Here is a 16,223-nt window from a genome sequence, read left to right as displayed (position 1 = left end):
AATCGGTGCGTGGGGGTCTTAGTGCTAGCGCACTAATAACAGTCTCAAATGTCACGTGCACAACCGTAGACCCCATGTGACAAAAGGGTGTAACCTGAACTGGCAGTGGTATGCTCCGCTAAGTGGATAATTTCACTGAAAATTGAGCGAGGTGTCACCCACCTTAAACATAATGGTTTTTCCACCATAGGAAATCTTTAAAAAATACTACAGTGACGTCAGGGGAGGTTATGTTTTTATAGAATAGCATATATCATACAAGCATCGCTTGAGCAAATAAGCTGTGTCCGGCATCCGTCCCACTGTGCCGGCATTTGAAATTTGAGAGTACAACAAATTAAACTTAGAGGAGTGGGCACCGGGTCGGGCATAGGCAGAACATGTCAACCAACAACGGGAAGAGTAGCGAAGAAACACACAAAAAGAGAGGAAACACCGTAAACAAAACAAAAGCCTTCACGCAGGCGCATCAGGATAAGTGCCCATGCAGGCGCGTCAAGATAAAACTCTTTTCATGCAAAACCACCATGGGGTCGGCAACACACGTGCGCCGATTGTTAATAAACGCCCAGTGGCGAGTAATCGCCTGTGTTGTTTGGTCTTCCTTGTCCGTTGTCTTGAGTGCGCTTTATATATTTTTACAAGAAAATACAAGCTCTCGCATTTTGGTGCGCGAATTACATTGAACGCCCTCAAAATTTTTTTCTTGTTGCATTGCGAAAAGTGGACTTGCCTCAATATTAAAAGCACATATGGAGGACACGTCTCTCATAGTCGGTTCTATGCCTCTTTCTGGCTATGTCGAGCCTATTTATTTCCTTGAAAATTGAATTCTCGCATCTAATACGAACAAATTGGAACGCATCTAAGGGAAAGCAGTAGCATTTGTTTCCAGCAAATATAGCCGTGTTTCTGCAGCGAATTACTTCGGCAAAATGGTTTTCTGCCATCTTTTACAAGCTTCCAATGATGAGACCCATACTAGCCCAGATGTCCCTTCTATTGCAAATATAACACGTGGATAGGATGCATCACAGCAAAGCCATATAATTTTTAACGGGCTTGCAATGTCCACACGAGAGCAACTTAATAAGCGATCAGTAGCAATGAGAACTCCTACACCCCTCCCGTCCGTACGGTCCGCTCGAAATATACCAAAATTTGGAACAGAGGGCAATATATCCGTGTCATTAATTGCAGAGGTAAGCCAAGTTTCGGTAAATAAAGCTTCATTAGTGGAGCATTATTCAACAAGGTTACATAATGAGCCGCGTTCTGGGATTACTCTACAGATGTTTGTGCCCAAGAAAGATGACTGGAAGCGATGGGACCGGGAGCGATGAGTGATGAGTGGCAGGGTCGAATACATATGACTTATTTCCGGATATCAGCCTGTCATATCGCACTTTAAAGGTGAGCTTATTACGTTTCTCGTATTCACAGAGGCGTTACCACGCAAGACGAGTGGTGGGGGAATAATCTTCGGAGACGCTGTAGCCAGTAACTTTAAATTTGCTGCATAATAATAGCACATGCTGTTTGTCTTTAAAGTGAGCTAACTTATCTAAAATAGGTCGTTTTTTTCACACCATAAAACACTAGATTATTTCTTCGTGCTCGGTTTTCAGTGTCGTCCAGGCGAGCAGTCAACGTTGCAATCTGAGCCTTGCATTCGGCTGTAGTAGATTTGATATTTTCTACTTCACGTTTTATTGAATAGAAGGAAGCGAAATCTGCTTCGATCTTAGAAATGCGGTTGTAAACCTCACTGAGTTTTCGTGGTCGGTCAGAGATGATTTTATAGATTTAACTCTTCTAGGACAGTTAACTGCCCGGACTGGATGGCTTGGATGGCTTTGAGCAGATCTGATGCAGATGGCTCAGTGGGTCCAGGATTGGACTCGATATCACCGGCCATCAGGAGGAAGTCAAACATGACACGAGAACATTCATAGACAGTATCGCATGCGCAGTGTGAGCTTGGCAGCACGAATAAAAAGCGGTTACTAGAGCGTTTTGCATATATGGAATGACAACTGCTCACCTGCACAAACGACGGGAAAGATTCACAGGTGAGTGTGGCCCATCGTTTCCGTGCCACCAAGCCCACTCCTATTCCTTCTTTTCGCAGATATGGCCGCCCATCCCACTGTATGAAAGTAGATCTAAGGTAGACTAAGAGGTTCCATAAAGCCACTGCTCGATGTACCGGAGCGTTCTGGAAAGCAACATTACCAAGCCTATCAATACAGTCAACACAGCAAAGCATATCAGATTGCGGCAGTGAGTGAAACAAATCCTTGATATCTATGGTAAAGGCTCTAAGGCTTTTCTGGGTTGAAGACTTGATATATAAAACGGCGAGAAGCAGCGAGAAGGAGCGAGAAGTCTGATGGGCGGACGGACCTGTTAGTTTAAGAAGGCGTTCTGCAGTGAAAACTGCTAAAAATGTGTTTTGCTTATATATTCATAGCAGAGACTTGGTTAGGGCATGCGCCATGGTCGGGAGGCTAAGCGTGTGCAGCGAAAGTACTCGACGCGCTCCCATTCACGACCAAGACTCATTTACGAACTAAGGCTGGGTCACTTTCGTTCCCACCAGTTCCTGGGCTGGGCTACAGATAAACGAAAAAAGGCACATTTTATTAGTACATTTTTTTTACATACACAGTTACCAGACACAAGCTGGTTAAATGTAATAACACTACACGGTGCGGCATGGTTTGGAATTGGCTTTATTTCGAAAAACAAAGCTCAAAAACGCAATGCATTATCCGACGCGGTTGACCCACCATCCGTTTACAATGCATGTCTCCTGCTCTGCCGTCGTTACTCAGCACAGGATCACATAAGGCATGACTGCTGGCAATGGTGCAAAGTTCAGCCCACGCAACAGGGTACTGGAACACACGCGTTCTCTGCGGTACGTCTATTATAAAACTCTAGTGTGACTAGCATTAACGGATCCACTAGCGCTCACCACATGTGCCACCAAGTGTACATACAGGCAAGGTGGAAGGTGTGCAGTTTAGAGAGGTGCTTCTCAGCAGTGTAGTCGGAAGCTTACCGCACTTCTGCAGACAGAATAGCAGTGTGCGGATGAACGCGAAACCCTTCTGCACCATCCAGAGATTTTAAACATGAGACTCTCCGTGGGTGCCACTACGCGGGTAAGGAGCAAATTCAGGGATCTTAAAACAGTCAAACCAGGTGGTAGATCTTGTTTGCTGGTTTACAGACACTTAGGACAAAAGGGAATGAAATCAGTGGTTGGACCAGATGACCAGATGACCAGAGGCCTTCTCAAGAAGACCTCTGGTCATCCTTAAGTTTTCGAGCTTTTCCAGGCATTTTCATAGGAAGAATGATTAGAATGTAAAAAAAAACACCAAGAGCACTCGAAAACACAACAAGACTAATGTGAATGATATGGTATATTGTGTGCACTTTAGCAGCACATTTGATACTTCTGCGCACGTGTTATATATCTGTGCGAATACGCGTAAAAACCTGTGTAACTTGGAGCGTGTGAAAAGTTCGGATATCGGTGTCCAGGCGGCGTCCATACAGCACTGGGGACATGCCTGCGTCTAATCGCTGCTGAGCGAATCGGCCGGCGTTGGCTAGAGGTCGTCGTCGCCTCCAGCTTCAGGTGAGGTCGCAACTTGCTGCGCGCTGGCGACGACAGACACTGGCGACAGTTCCTCGCAAAGAGAGGCCTTACGCGGATGGTCCTGCGATGCAGTGACATAACGTTAGTTAGTTTCGAATGTCAGCAGTGCAACAATAGCGAAAGTTTCAGATCGGGCGCAAATACAGGCACGCAGAAAAATGATGTCTTACATTTTACAGTGACCCTATGGCCAGCTTACTCTACAAAATCCAAACTTCAAGGCAACCAAAGGGAACTGAGCACGAAGCACTGAAAATTTAGATTGGCGCAACATCAATAGACCGAAAGCACGGCTTTAGGCAGCAAAAGCGAGTGGAGGATATGTCGTCGGAAACACTAGAGAATAAATTGATATGGGGAGGGCGTGTAATTCGTCGAACTCACATTTCACACAATTTGAGAGTGAAAACAACGAAAGAACGAAAACAGTCATGGGTGGCCAGGAGACTAATGAAGTTAGGAGGTTAAAAAATTTGATAGAATATGTGCGCCGCTGCGCCTAACATGAACACGTATATATATTTGAAAGCTGTTGGTGATGATAACCTTTAACAAAAAATTCTCTCTGGCGCTGACACAAGTCGCAGTGCGTAAAAAAAAAATGGCTGACGGTGTGGCATTGCTAAGCACTAAATATTGTGAGAAAGCACGTTTTTTTCGCAGGTGGACACTTTTTTGCAGGTGGACACCACGGCACCCACCGCGGTGGCTCAGTGGTTAGGGCTCTCGGCTACTTAGCCCGGAGTTCCCTGGTTCCGCGACCGCGGCGGCTGCGTTTCAATGGAGGCGAAACGCAAGGGTGCCCGTGTGCTGTGTGAAGACAGTGCACGTTAAAGATCCCGAGGTGGTCGAAATTATTTCGGAGCCCTCCACTACGGCCACCTCATTATTGTTTTCACTCCCACCTTCCTCCCTTCACTTACAGCGCGGTTCGAGTGTCCTCCGAGATGTGGGACAGTTTTTAAGAAGAACAGCGCGAATTAGACAAGGACTGAAGGAAGGCACACACAGACTGATTGCTTGGAACGTGGAAATAAATAGATCAGGCTCCAAACAACAATAAGAAAACATCGTGGATGATACACACTTATCCATGCACGCGAAAAAAGAACCAAAATGATACAGCAGCATTACTTCGCTGCAGATAGAAATTCGAATTCATTGGCTGATAACGCTAAGGAGGAACTGTTGGCACATGTGTCCTTTAACCAGGCGATTTGAGAGGCTTCAATAATTTCTCGAGTTACCGTGTTTGGGTGTCTGCTCAACACTTGCTTGCTGGAAGCATGACTGGTAAGTTTTGCTGTCACAATCTGGGCAGTGGATGCCGAGATGCCCTTGAGCTGTATTGTGAACATGATGGTTATGTTCTCTTAGGCGCTCGTTTAGGCATCTGCTCGTCTGTCCAAAGTACTGCTTTCTGCATGAAAGCGGAATGGAGTATATGAGGCCTTCTTGGCATGCAACAAAATTATTCTTATGCTTTGTGGTGCACTTTTGTGGAGTGAATTTGACGTTAACTTAAAAGAACGTCTTCTTGCGCGAGTTGGTCACAATTCATCTTTGGTACTAGGCGCGAACACACACAGAACACAAGGAAGGAAACGGGACAAAGCGCCTTCCTTGTGTTCTGTGTGTGTTCGCGCCTAGTACCAATGACGTTAACTTGTTTGCACAATTTTCTAAGCTTTTCGGGTGCGGAAGAAACAACTGTTACGTAAGTTCGGTCGCCTATCCTTATTTATAAGAAAATTTATTATGTATGGAACTGTCTTTTCTTTTACCTTGGCGAATTTTATCAGTTTTTTCTTTTTGTTTTTGCTTAAACTTGTGAGCATCGATTCAGATACGGACACGAGCAGTTGTTTGGGATATCCTATCTTCACAAAGTGATGTTTATTTATTGATTTATTTCAGAGGTACTGCCAGCATTCGCAGAAGGCCTTTGGCAGGAGTGAGCATACATGGTGAAGAAAGTACAAAAAAGCGCTACAAGATATGATAATGATAACAGTGGTATCATCCGCCTGCTTGAGCAGATTAACAACGAGAAGAAAAGAAAAAGAAAAAAGAAAAAATAAGAAAGAAAAATGCTTTGTACAAGCTCGCGCTGTTCAGGCATATAGAAACAACACTGGCACATAACACAAGAACACCGGCATCAATAGCACGCTTTAGTAAATAAACACTAACGGTAGACATACGCTGATCCATCAGCAATGACAATAATCACAACCACAAAGCAATATCAATAGCGGGAACCAAAAACGCTTAGGTTGAGTTAACTTATGCACTTCAATTTTGATAAGAAAGATTCGACAGTCGGGCATTCCACAGCGTCACAAGGCAAAGCGTTCCACTGACGGACGGTTCTCGGAAAAAAGGAATTTTGAAAGGCATCTGTTCGGCACATATATTCTTTTAATTTTTTGGAATGGTTTGATCGTGTACATCGCCATATAACATGTTCGATATAAATGCTACTATCTATACCTAGCTTACTATTGTAGAGTAGATGCATGTATTTCATTCGTTCAAAATACCGTCGCAATTGTAATGGATCTAAATTAGCTTTTTCCACACGTGCAGTTGCTGAGGTACGCCAACTATATGAGTTATAGATGAATCGAGCTGCCTTTTTTTTGGATGCTTTCGAGTTTGGCAATGTTTAATTGAGTGCACGGATCCCAGACTACAGAAGCGTATCCAAGAACGGGTCTGATAAAAGTTTTGAAGGCAAGGAGTTTTATCTCTTGTGTAGAATTGCGCAGGGTTCTTCTCATGTAACCTAGTTTCTGCATAGCCTTTTTTGTAATGTATGAAACATGTTATCTTGTTGAAAGTGAATGCATGATTTATTTAGAGCATTGTTGTAGCATGACTTAGCCACGGCGCGCTTAACCAGTTTAGAATGCGACGCTGCGAACGGAAGCAGAGGCTTGTTGCTTCGCGGTTCATAAGACCAGCAAGTATGATTTAGCGTAAAGCTGAGTCTGAGGTCAAGAAATCGAATCGTGTCATTTTCAGGAACACCAGAAGTCAGCGTGAGTGGATGAAAACACTGGACAAAAAAATATCTTGAATCGGTTGCATGACTGCTTCAAAGTTATGGACATTGGTGTCTAATAGAACAAAGAAATCATCAACAAATCGAAAACAGTCCAAGTTTAAGCTTTTGACCCTTCTAATTGTCGTTGGAGCCTTCTGTCCTTTCGTGCGAGTAACAGATCACTAAGTACGGGCGCTATGCATGAACCGATGCACACTCCTTTTTTCTGCAGATAAAGTTTACATCCCAGATAACAAATGTTAAATACAATGTTAAATACACTTCAGGAACCCTGCGACGGAGAGGACTGCTTCATTTTGGAAGGCGACAACGCCGTGTTTTTCTATGCATTCTCCAGTGCACGAAAACAGCTCATCATGCGGAAGTGAATAATAAACTTCCTTAAAAACAAATGAGCAAGCCATGAGACCTTTTTTCTCATGAGCTTCTGAAACCTCGAATAAAACCTGCTCTATTTATTTCCACCTTTCAAGCAGTAAACCTTTAGTTGCAAGCCAGCGCCTGTCTGTGTGTGTCTTCCTTCAGTCCTTGTCAAATTCGCGCTGTTCTTGAAAATGGCATACCAACTCACCCAAGCGTCAGTCCTAACGTGGGACTGTTACTGCGCCATTTTTTTTCCTCAAAAGCCAATTTTCAATTTACAGCACGGCCACGTACCTCATATCGCGACTCCACTGACCCAGGGGGCCAGTTATGCGCCTTTCCTTTCCTCAAATTCAACGGAGTCTGCAGCGTCGTCAAAGCTAACGACAATGAACCCATTGAACACCGGCGTCATGTTGCTCCAGTGGCGTGTTTCTGCCACAACGTTGTCAGCGCCAACGCATGCAGCGCACTTCTCTCTGTCACTACGTCATTTAGCTTAAAGTGCGATTGACGGATCTTTAACGTGCACTAACATCGCACAGCACACGGGCGGCTGCTTTCCGATGGAGGCGAAACGCTAAGGCGCCCGTGTGCTGTGCGATGTTAGTGCACGTTAAAGATCCCCAGGTGAACGGAATTTTTCCGGAGCCCTCCACTACGGCACCTCTTTCTTCCTTTTCTTAGGCCCTCCTTTTTCACTTCCCTTACGGCGCAGTTCAGGTGTCCGCCGATATCTGAAGCACATACTCCGCCATTTCCTTTCCCTAAAAACCAATTTAGCGGCGGCTGGGTTTTTATGGAGGAAAAACGCTAAGGCGCCCGTGTGCTGTGCGATGTCAGTGCACGTTAAAGATCCCCAGGTGGCCGAAATTATTCTCCGGAGCCCTCCACTATGGCACCTCTTTCTTTCTTTCCTTAGTCCCTCCTTTTTCCCTTTCCTTATGGCGCAGTTCAGGTGTCCGCCGATATCTGTAGCAGATACTCCGCCTTTTCCTTTCCCTAAAAACCAATTTACCAATTTGGGTGTCGACTGAACTTGAGAGCCAGTTATCCCCTTTCCTAAGCGGCTTGACGCAAACGGGTAGGTTTTTCGGGCTAGGAGGCTTTTGAACTAAAATAAACCAGGAGGTCGCTTTATTTGTTTATGGCCCGGCCAGGGCTTGCGATGCGTCCGTTTGAATACACGCTTTTGCTTGGCTTTACCAGTGAATCAACATCGCTCAACGAGCTGGAGTTTCTACTGAGCGGCCCTACTCAGCGTCTTCCTCAGAACCTGGCATGCAATAGCAGGGTGTGTATACCAGCTAGGACAGTTCATCTCACATGGAAGGTAGGGCGAAAAGCGTCAGAGTTTTTTTTTTTTTCGACAGAAGACATTACGTGAAGCCTGCAGGGTACTTGACCGCGGCGGCTGCGTTTTTATGGAGGAAAAACGCTAAGGCGCCCGTGTGCTGTGCGATGTCAGTGCACGTTAAAGATCCCCAGGTGGTCGAAATTATTCCGGAGCCCTCCACTACGGCACCTATTCTTCCCTTCTTCTTTCACTCCCTCCTATATCCCTTCCCTTACGGCACGGTTCAGGTGTCCAAAGATATATGAGACAGATACTGCGCCATTTCCTTTCCCCCAAAAACCAATTATTATTATTATTATTGAAAGCTCAAGAGGCAAGTAAAAGTCGCCAATTTAGTGCTTCATAATTTTTCGACAGGTTGCATGAAGGGCTTCGCAGTACCAACAATATTGCAAGAGCGGACCTTACATTAAACATACATCGGGCAATCCTCACTCATTCTGAGCCTCCTTTTTCAATGGGAGGATGAGGTAAGAAGACACTGTAAGGATAGAAAATGCTCAGCAGCTGCCTCACTCTGGGTGTATATATGAACCATGTTCTGAATGAAGAGGAGCTAGGGTACAGAGAAAGAACAAAACGCTGTTATCAGTACGAAAACTAAAGCTCATGTTTCTATCCCGAGGCGCCACATGAAAAAAGAAATATTGTTGCGAACGTCTGCTAATAGCGTGCTTTAAGTGGAGACCCTCTAGGACCTTTTATAATTGTGTGTATTGCAAGCATTCAGTCGTATTCGGACTTAGGCTGTTTTAGCCTTGAGATCAAGTGATAGTGAAAATGTGGGATTGAATATAGCTGCTTGACACGAGAAAATAAAATTTTCCAGGCTATGATAAGCTTCTCCCGAAGTGACGGCCTGCACAGCCTCAAACCAGCTGACGGCCCATCTGGGCTGTGCGACTCTTGTGCAGGATATCGTCGGCGCCGAGTCCAGCGTCACATCAAAGTCCATGCTCTCTCGCTCTTCAAAGCGAAATTGAGAGAAGTGCGTGAAAAACATAGATGTATAGGCCATTCATGTGCACCGTGATTCCGCATACACAGAGGCCAGGAAAGCTGACGTCAAAGTGACTGACGCTTCCGAACGTACCGGTCGTATATGAAGTATCTATTTGAACAGAGAATGGTGCTATAGGCGACATGGGCACAAAAGGCACAGGACAGAGGACGGGCCCAGGTCTGCTGCCTGCGTAGTCCATGTACCCTTTAGCGCCACGCTCTATTCAAGTCAAAACTATTTTGCCCAATTACTTCAGCATTAGTCAGTATGAGGTACTTGAGGTTTCTTCAATCTAATCTTGACACATCTTCATGACAAAGTTTCTACATTTCGTTCTTATCAGAATACGGAAACGAAGAACAAGCGTGGAACTTTAAACTTCACAAACCAGTGCAATTTCTCTTTAGTCAGGGAGCTGGAAAGCAACAGGCGCACTTTAGGGACGGGGAGGTGGTGTAATGCGGCCACCTTTCGTGTGCGATAAATTTTCTGTCAACAATAATTTCTTATATGAAGCACGCTAACAAATTCATTTTCTGAACACGACCAGGCACACTCGACCGCCAACTCCAAAAGTTGCCCTTAAGTCCTCCTTTTTTTATGAAGGGTATTGCTACAAAAATGCTTTCGTTCGCAACAGCCCTAACCGTTGAACAATACTGACAGGACATAGATTAAAGCTTGGCATTGTTACGCCAGCGACATTTCATTCAACGGAGACAGGGACCAAACACGTCCTATAGGGCGTTGTTCAGTGGCGCCATCTAGGAAAGGGTAAACGTATACAGCGTGCCATCAGTGGTACACGCTTATCGTTACCCGAGCCAGCATGCTGGCATTCCACGAAATTGGCGGAGCATGCCGTCGTTACCTGCGTGACATTTTCCGCCGCGGTAGTAGGGTTCCTCCTGACACCCGCGCCTGTAGCCGAGGCGGGAGTGGCAGGTGACGAAGCCGCAGGGGTGGAGGCGCTGACCACAGCCGCTCTTGGCGTCAGAGAGCCCTTCTGGTGCGGACACGAAGACGTCGCCACTGAGAGCCTGTCTGCCGGCGCGGTCTTCAACACTTCTGGCGCAGATGGCTCCGGACGATGGTGCTTCGACCTGCGCTTCGTTGGAGCTGTAGAATGGCACATTTATTTCAAGAAGGAAGTGCTCTTCGTGAAATTCTAGATAGCTTTGCAATCTATGTGCCGCAGTGGCATACACACACGAGGCTACCGACGACTCCAAGGCTGACCAGTAAGCTCGTTCAAACGCCTCTGTTAAGTGAGACACACACATTGCTCTACCTATGTCGTTGCTGCCGCCGAATGTCCGCTCTACAACAGTAGTTCAAGAGGAAGTCCGCTAAATTCATCGAATACGATATTTTCGGATAACCTAATTCCCATTTTCGCATGCAGCATGGAACACATATGTGGAACCTAACGCCGAGTGCGCGAATAACACATGGCACGATTACGTCTCACGCCTTTTCCACCACAGGTGTTCCCACTTCCAAGCAGACCTTTGTGGCGCACACTTTAGTCATGGCACAGGCGAATCTCAACCACATCACCACTCTGAACACGAAGGACCATATCAAGGAGTTAACGGTTGTCTAGCGCACTTCCTAATGCAAGCAGGATATGCTCCACGAGCAAGAGCAGATTTTCACTCCTAAAAATATGAAATACCTACATTTTTACGGACAGTTGCAGGCGGGAAGTGAGCACATTTCAACAAGAAAACTTGTGAAGTTCTTGCGGTTAGTGAAGGCAGGGGTATCATCGTGACAATGCCGTTAGTGCGGTCAAAACTGAAGAGAGATTTTGGCTAAGATTTAGTTCGTTCGAAACATCAATAAAACCTCCGTTTTAGCGGTTTAAATTTCCTCCCATTGTTAACCCCGAGAATTATGCATGTTTTCTGGTGGGAATCTGCTTCCATGCCAACCCTGATGTTGCCATCTACTTCGAGTCTTGCAGTACCTCTTTTAGCGAGTGCGCTAGAGCACATTTTACAACCATATGGGGTAATTCGTGTTTAGCTCATTAGTGGGAGCGCCCACTCGCCATCTCTCGTATGCTTGTGGCTCAGGCCCACTTGAGTAACATGATTACCGTGCCAAATGTGGGCTGGAAATTTATATGTTAAGTATTATTGTGCGAATAAAAAGTGATTGGTGATAGGTTTCTAAGATGTCCCTGTTTAAACTTTTTGTGGCTCTACTCCATTCTTTTACAAGTACTTGACTGTTGAGCTTGTATAGCTATTTCTCTATTAACTCCTGTGAGACGTAAGAGAAATTCTGAGACAGTCATCAAAGCAATACTCGAACGCCTCAAGAAAGAAATTGGAATGCTCCAAAAACCACTTTTTAAACTCCCACGAAGCCCTGTGAAGTCATGTGATCCAGGTTATCCTGCTTCCTTACCAGAAATAGACTTCTCGCGGATGGTTGCGGATGACCGTCTGCTTTTCTTTCTGCTCGCCTCCGTTTCCTTCGGCTTGGCCGACCGCTTTGCTGCGCCCTTGGAATCTCGCAAGCCCACGGACCCGCTCTGGTGTCCGTGGGGTCGATCTTTCGGCTTCGGCGGTGGCTTTAGCATCTCCTCGGCTTCTAGCTTCGACTGGTCCGCCTGCACACACACATAAATCAGAAGCCCTTTAGTACTGATTCCGAGAGAACTAGCCATTCGGCATTTTTTAATGTATCATCATCAGCCTAAACACGTCCACTGCTGTGCAAAGGCCTATCCTATATCCTTCCAATAATACATTTACTGTGATATCTGCGATCACCATATGCCCGCAAACTTCTTAATCTCACCGGCCAACATTACTCTCCGCCGCCCTCTTTCTATGTTTGTCGATTTCAGGAATCTGCCCTATGACGAACCTTTTTAAGAAGCGTTACATCGCTGAAGGTATTGGTGAGCGCTACCAAAATACGGAAAGGGACGAACACACAAGACAAGCGCTTTCTAACAACTGTTTATTATCTGAAGGAACATGCCTATATACACATATTAACGTCAAGTCATACACAGAAGAGGGAAGAGCACACGACGCTGACAAGAGCGATATGAAGGAAAAATATATAATAATAAAATATCAACACGTGCCTTTACAACAGCCGAAGATTGCTATTCCTGAGGTAGTTTAATTCGGTTCTCCCTAGCATCACCGAAGGGGAGCTGATGCATTGGTTAACTGGAGCAACGTGCATAGCGAAAGCTTCGATAATTTCGCGTTCCCGTCTGTTTCTGGCCCGACCTATTACCTTGGTGTGGTTTAGCATCGGGGTGCATTTGCAGTGTGCGTAATGTGGTGCCAGGTTTCCTGATTTCGCTACTTGCTCGCATAATCTTTCGTGCTCTCTGAGCCTCTTGTTCAGGCATCTACCCGTTTGCCCTACGTAGGTTCGTTGACAGCTAAGTGGAAAGCTGTAAATGACGTTTTCTTCACACTCTCGATAGGTGATGTCGTGTTTGACGTCAAACACGACACTTAGCTGTCAACGAACTTACGTAGGGCAAACGGGTAGATGCCTGAACAAGAGGCTCAGAGAGCACGAAAGATTATGCGAGCAAGTAGCGAAATCAGGAAACCTGGCACCACATTGCGCACACTGCAAATGCACCCCGATGCTAAACAACACCAAGGTAATAGGTCGGGCCAGAAACAGACGGGAACGCGAAATTATCGAAGCTTTCGCTATGCACGTTGCTCCAGATAACCAATGCATCAGCTCCCCTTCGGTGATGCTAGGGAGAACCGAATTAAACTACCTCAGGAATAGCAATCTTCGGCTGTTGTAAAGGCACGTGTTGATATTTTATTATTATATATTTTTCCTTCATATCGCTCTTGTCAGCGTCGTGTGCTCTTCCCTCTTCTGTGTATGACTTGGCGTTAATATGTGTATATAGGCATGCTCCTTCAGATAATAAACAGTTGTTAGAAAGCGCTTGTCTTGTGTGTTGGTCCCTTTCCGTATTTTGGTAGCGCTCACCAATACCTTCAAGGTTACATCGCTGTATATGGGGCATCGTCTGTTATCAATGGTATCGCATTCAACGTAGTATGTCGTACCGCTAACATGCATGTTCACCAACAGTTTGCACCACACTCACGTGAACTCTGTGTGTGGGCGCTTTTGGACTGCACCATCACTGGCACGTTTTTGCCAGGGTGGAGGAGAGGAATGGGCAGAAGTATTCAACTCTCAGCGGCGTTCACCCGGCGTTCATGGTCGTTTCGGCTTCCAGGGAAGAAACGAAATGGCTTGCAGCTAATGCCCAGTCTCCGGCTAAATGCAGTCTCATCCAATTATTGGAGACGTTTGTGGCTGTTTGGCTATTCGGCCGTTTGATATGCCAGTGCGAGGACCTGGGGTTTGCACACGCGGAGAATGAATAAACAATATTTGGTTGACTTTTAGGGGGAGCGGCATTGAACACCTTACCCCACTTTGTGTAATGCGTGCTGAGCACACCTTCTATAAGCGCACTATACAGAATTGGCCGTGCCTAGCGTGGCCGGCGTTCGTGGTGCATCGGTATTAATGTGTATCCGTGAATGGGTTCTCTGCAATGCAGTTGCGCACCTCCCTCCCTGTATTTGTATAAGGCCATCCCCATTTGTAGGTCATAGAGGAAGGAGAGAATTTGGGAGAGGCCGTTGCGTCTCATTTTATGTGAGGGCTGCTTTCGCTAGTTGGCCACCACCTCCTCAGCACGCTAACGCATGTGCAGCCAGCAATGATGCAGACGATTTCGCTGCTCCCAGCGCTACAAGTGGGCGCACGATCAGCCAAAGACTCCCAGTAGCCTTTGCGGAACCGGGTGACTTTCGGCACTTTTGACCCTGCAGCTCGGATAGCGAGGCCTCTTATAAGCGTTCCTTCCTCCATGGTACAAGACCACCTCGTAAATCGTCTTCCAGCTTTGCTCTTCGCCCGCCGCGGTGGCTCAGTGGTTAGGGCGCTCGACTACTGATCCGGAGTTCCCGGGTTCGAACCCGACCGCGGCGGCTGCGTTTTTATGGAGGAAAAACGCTAAGGCGCCCGTGTGCTGTGCGATGTCAGTGCACGTTAAAGATCCCCAGGTGGTCGAAATTATTCCGGAGCCCTCCACTACGGCACCTATTCTTCCTTTCTTCTTTCACTCCCTCCTTTATCTCTTCCCTTACGGCGCGGTTCAGGTGTACAAAGATATATGAGACAGATACTGCGCCATTTCCTTTCCCCAAAAAATCAATTATTAAATTTGCTCTTCGTCGGCCACTGATTCATATGTCACCTGCTCCACCCTGTCTAGGGTAAATATGTCGAGACACGGACTTCAGAAAATGCTACCTGAGATATGACTGGACGCTGAGCAAAAATATTGTACGGCACTTTGGCCCACATAATGAAATGATATCGCCAAAATTATAAACTGCGTCTGCGCCGTACCTGGCTGGTATCGGCGGCCGTGCTCGTGAACTTGGAGGCACTGGCGCTCTGCTCCTGGATGGAGCCGGGCCTCCGAAGCTGCTCGGGCTGCTGCCGCAGCTGGTCGGTGGCCAGGAGGAGGGACAGATCCGACGGCGGCGACGGGATGGGACTGGCCAGCTTGGGCGGCGTGCACTCGAAGCTCTTCATCTGCTCTGTGCGGTACTTGCGCATCAGCAGCCACACCACGGCCGCCAGCAGCACGGCGGCGACGAAGATCAGGATGAGCGCCACCAGATCCCCGTGCGGGTCCTCGTCGGCCATGGGCGGAGCCCAGGGCGCGGCTCATGCACGGCGTCCGGCGGCTTCTACCCTTCCGCATGGGATGATGCCGTCACGTGCTCTCCAGCGGTCACTACTCCTTGTCGCCTGGAAATCGTGCTGTCTGACAGAGAGCTAGCTCTGGTGCGGCCGCATGAACCGGATGACCTTCTTCTTCTGGTCCTAACTGGTCCAGGAGCGCGTGCCCTGCTCGAGGATCTTACATTCTTTTTCTTCCTTCTCGAACATTGCCTGGCACGCTGAAGAAGCTTTCACACTGGTGGCAGTTCATGGCATGACAGGTCCATGCTACGCAGGTCGGCATGGTTGGACTGGCAGTCAAGTGCAATACGACATCCGTATTAGAAGTAGCCCTTTCGGCGTTTTGCAGTGTAGCTCTTTCTCGGCCTAGCATATCGTAACACAAGGCTTACTGCTTCATTTCAAAGAGTGTTCAGCAATCTCAATCTGTCATGTGGTATTGCGATTTAACTGCTCTTTTGGGCATATGTTAAAGGTAGCGTGGCCACTGGGGTGATGAAGTTTGAGGTGCACCAGGTGGGCTACGAAACAGCTTTCGTTCAACATTTAGAAGAACAGAAAGCTGAACAGCGCGAAAAACACAAGGACGGAACAAGTACAACAACACCAGCGCTGACTTTCAACTGAAGATTTATTACCAGAGACATTTATAAATTTTCCGCAAAGTGAAACACATACAAATAACCCACTGAATCCCATTTTTATCTTCAGACAACGTCTTATCAAGAAGGGCAAATTCTCGGCTAACCAGTGATGACGCTGGTTTCGCGACACACGTGGAACCACCCTTATCAATGTGATACACTTGTACTAACTCCCTTTGTGTCTGATCCTTATATTTGAAAATCACTGACGTCTGGTGAACCAATCGGGTGCACGTCTGTTCAAGTTGCCTGCAATGCAGAGCTAAATTCGAGCCGCCAGCTTTGTCGAAAGAACTAGAGTGTTCCCTCGGGCGGTCGTTTAAACAAAC

At 46.7% G+C, this 16,223-nt stretch overlaps 1 protein-coding gene across 1 annotated transcript; it reads right to left on the bottom strand.

Moving 5' to 3' along the window:
• Window positions 1-3,496: 3,496 nt before the first annotated feature.
• Window positions 3,497-15,404, bottom strand: LOC144100030 (uncharacterized). Its single transcript, XM_077633076.1, has 4 exons — window positions 14,909-15,404; window positions 11,885-12,089; window positions 10,338-10,585; window positions 3,497-3,734 (listed from the first exon to the last, which is right to left on the bottom strand). Exons 1-4 carry the CDS (start codon window positions 15,209-15,211, stop codon window positions 3,624-3,626), a joined length of 867 nt encoding a protein of 288 aa, XP_077489202.1. The 5' UTR covers window positions 15,212-15,404; the 3' UTR covers window positions 3,497-3,623.
• Between the last annotated feature and the right edge of the window lie 819 nt (window positions 15,405-16,223).

Source organism: Amblyomma americanum, chromosome 8 (assembly GCF_052857255.1).
Source record: "Amblyomma americanum isolate KBUSLIRL-KWMA chromosome 8, ASM5285725v1, whole genome shotgun sequence".
Taxonomy (NCBI): domain Eukaryota; kingdom Metazoa; phylum Arthropoda; class Arachnida; order Ixodida; family Ixodidae; genus Amblyomma; species Amblyomma americanum.
This window is presented reverse-complemented; position numbering and strand designations above follow the sequence as displayed.

Bases quoted from the DNA above. Each gene is read 5' to 3' on its own strand.
- LOC144100030 (XM_077633076.1), bottom strand. From the start codon at position 15,211: ATGGCCGACGAGGACCCGCACGGGGATCTGGTGGCGCTCATCCTGATC. The intron at 12,090-14,908 runs GTACGGCGCAGA...GTGTGTGTGCAG, and splicing joins CGGCCGCCGATACCAGCCAG to GCGGACCAGTCGAAGCTAGA. The intron at 3,735-10,337 runs GTAACGACGGCA...ACTGCATCGCAG, and splicing joins CGGCGGAAAATGTCACGCAG to GACCATCCGCGTAAGGCCTC.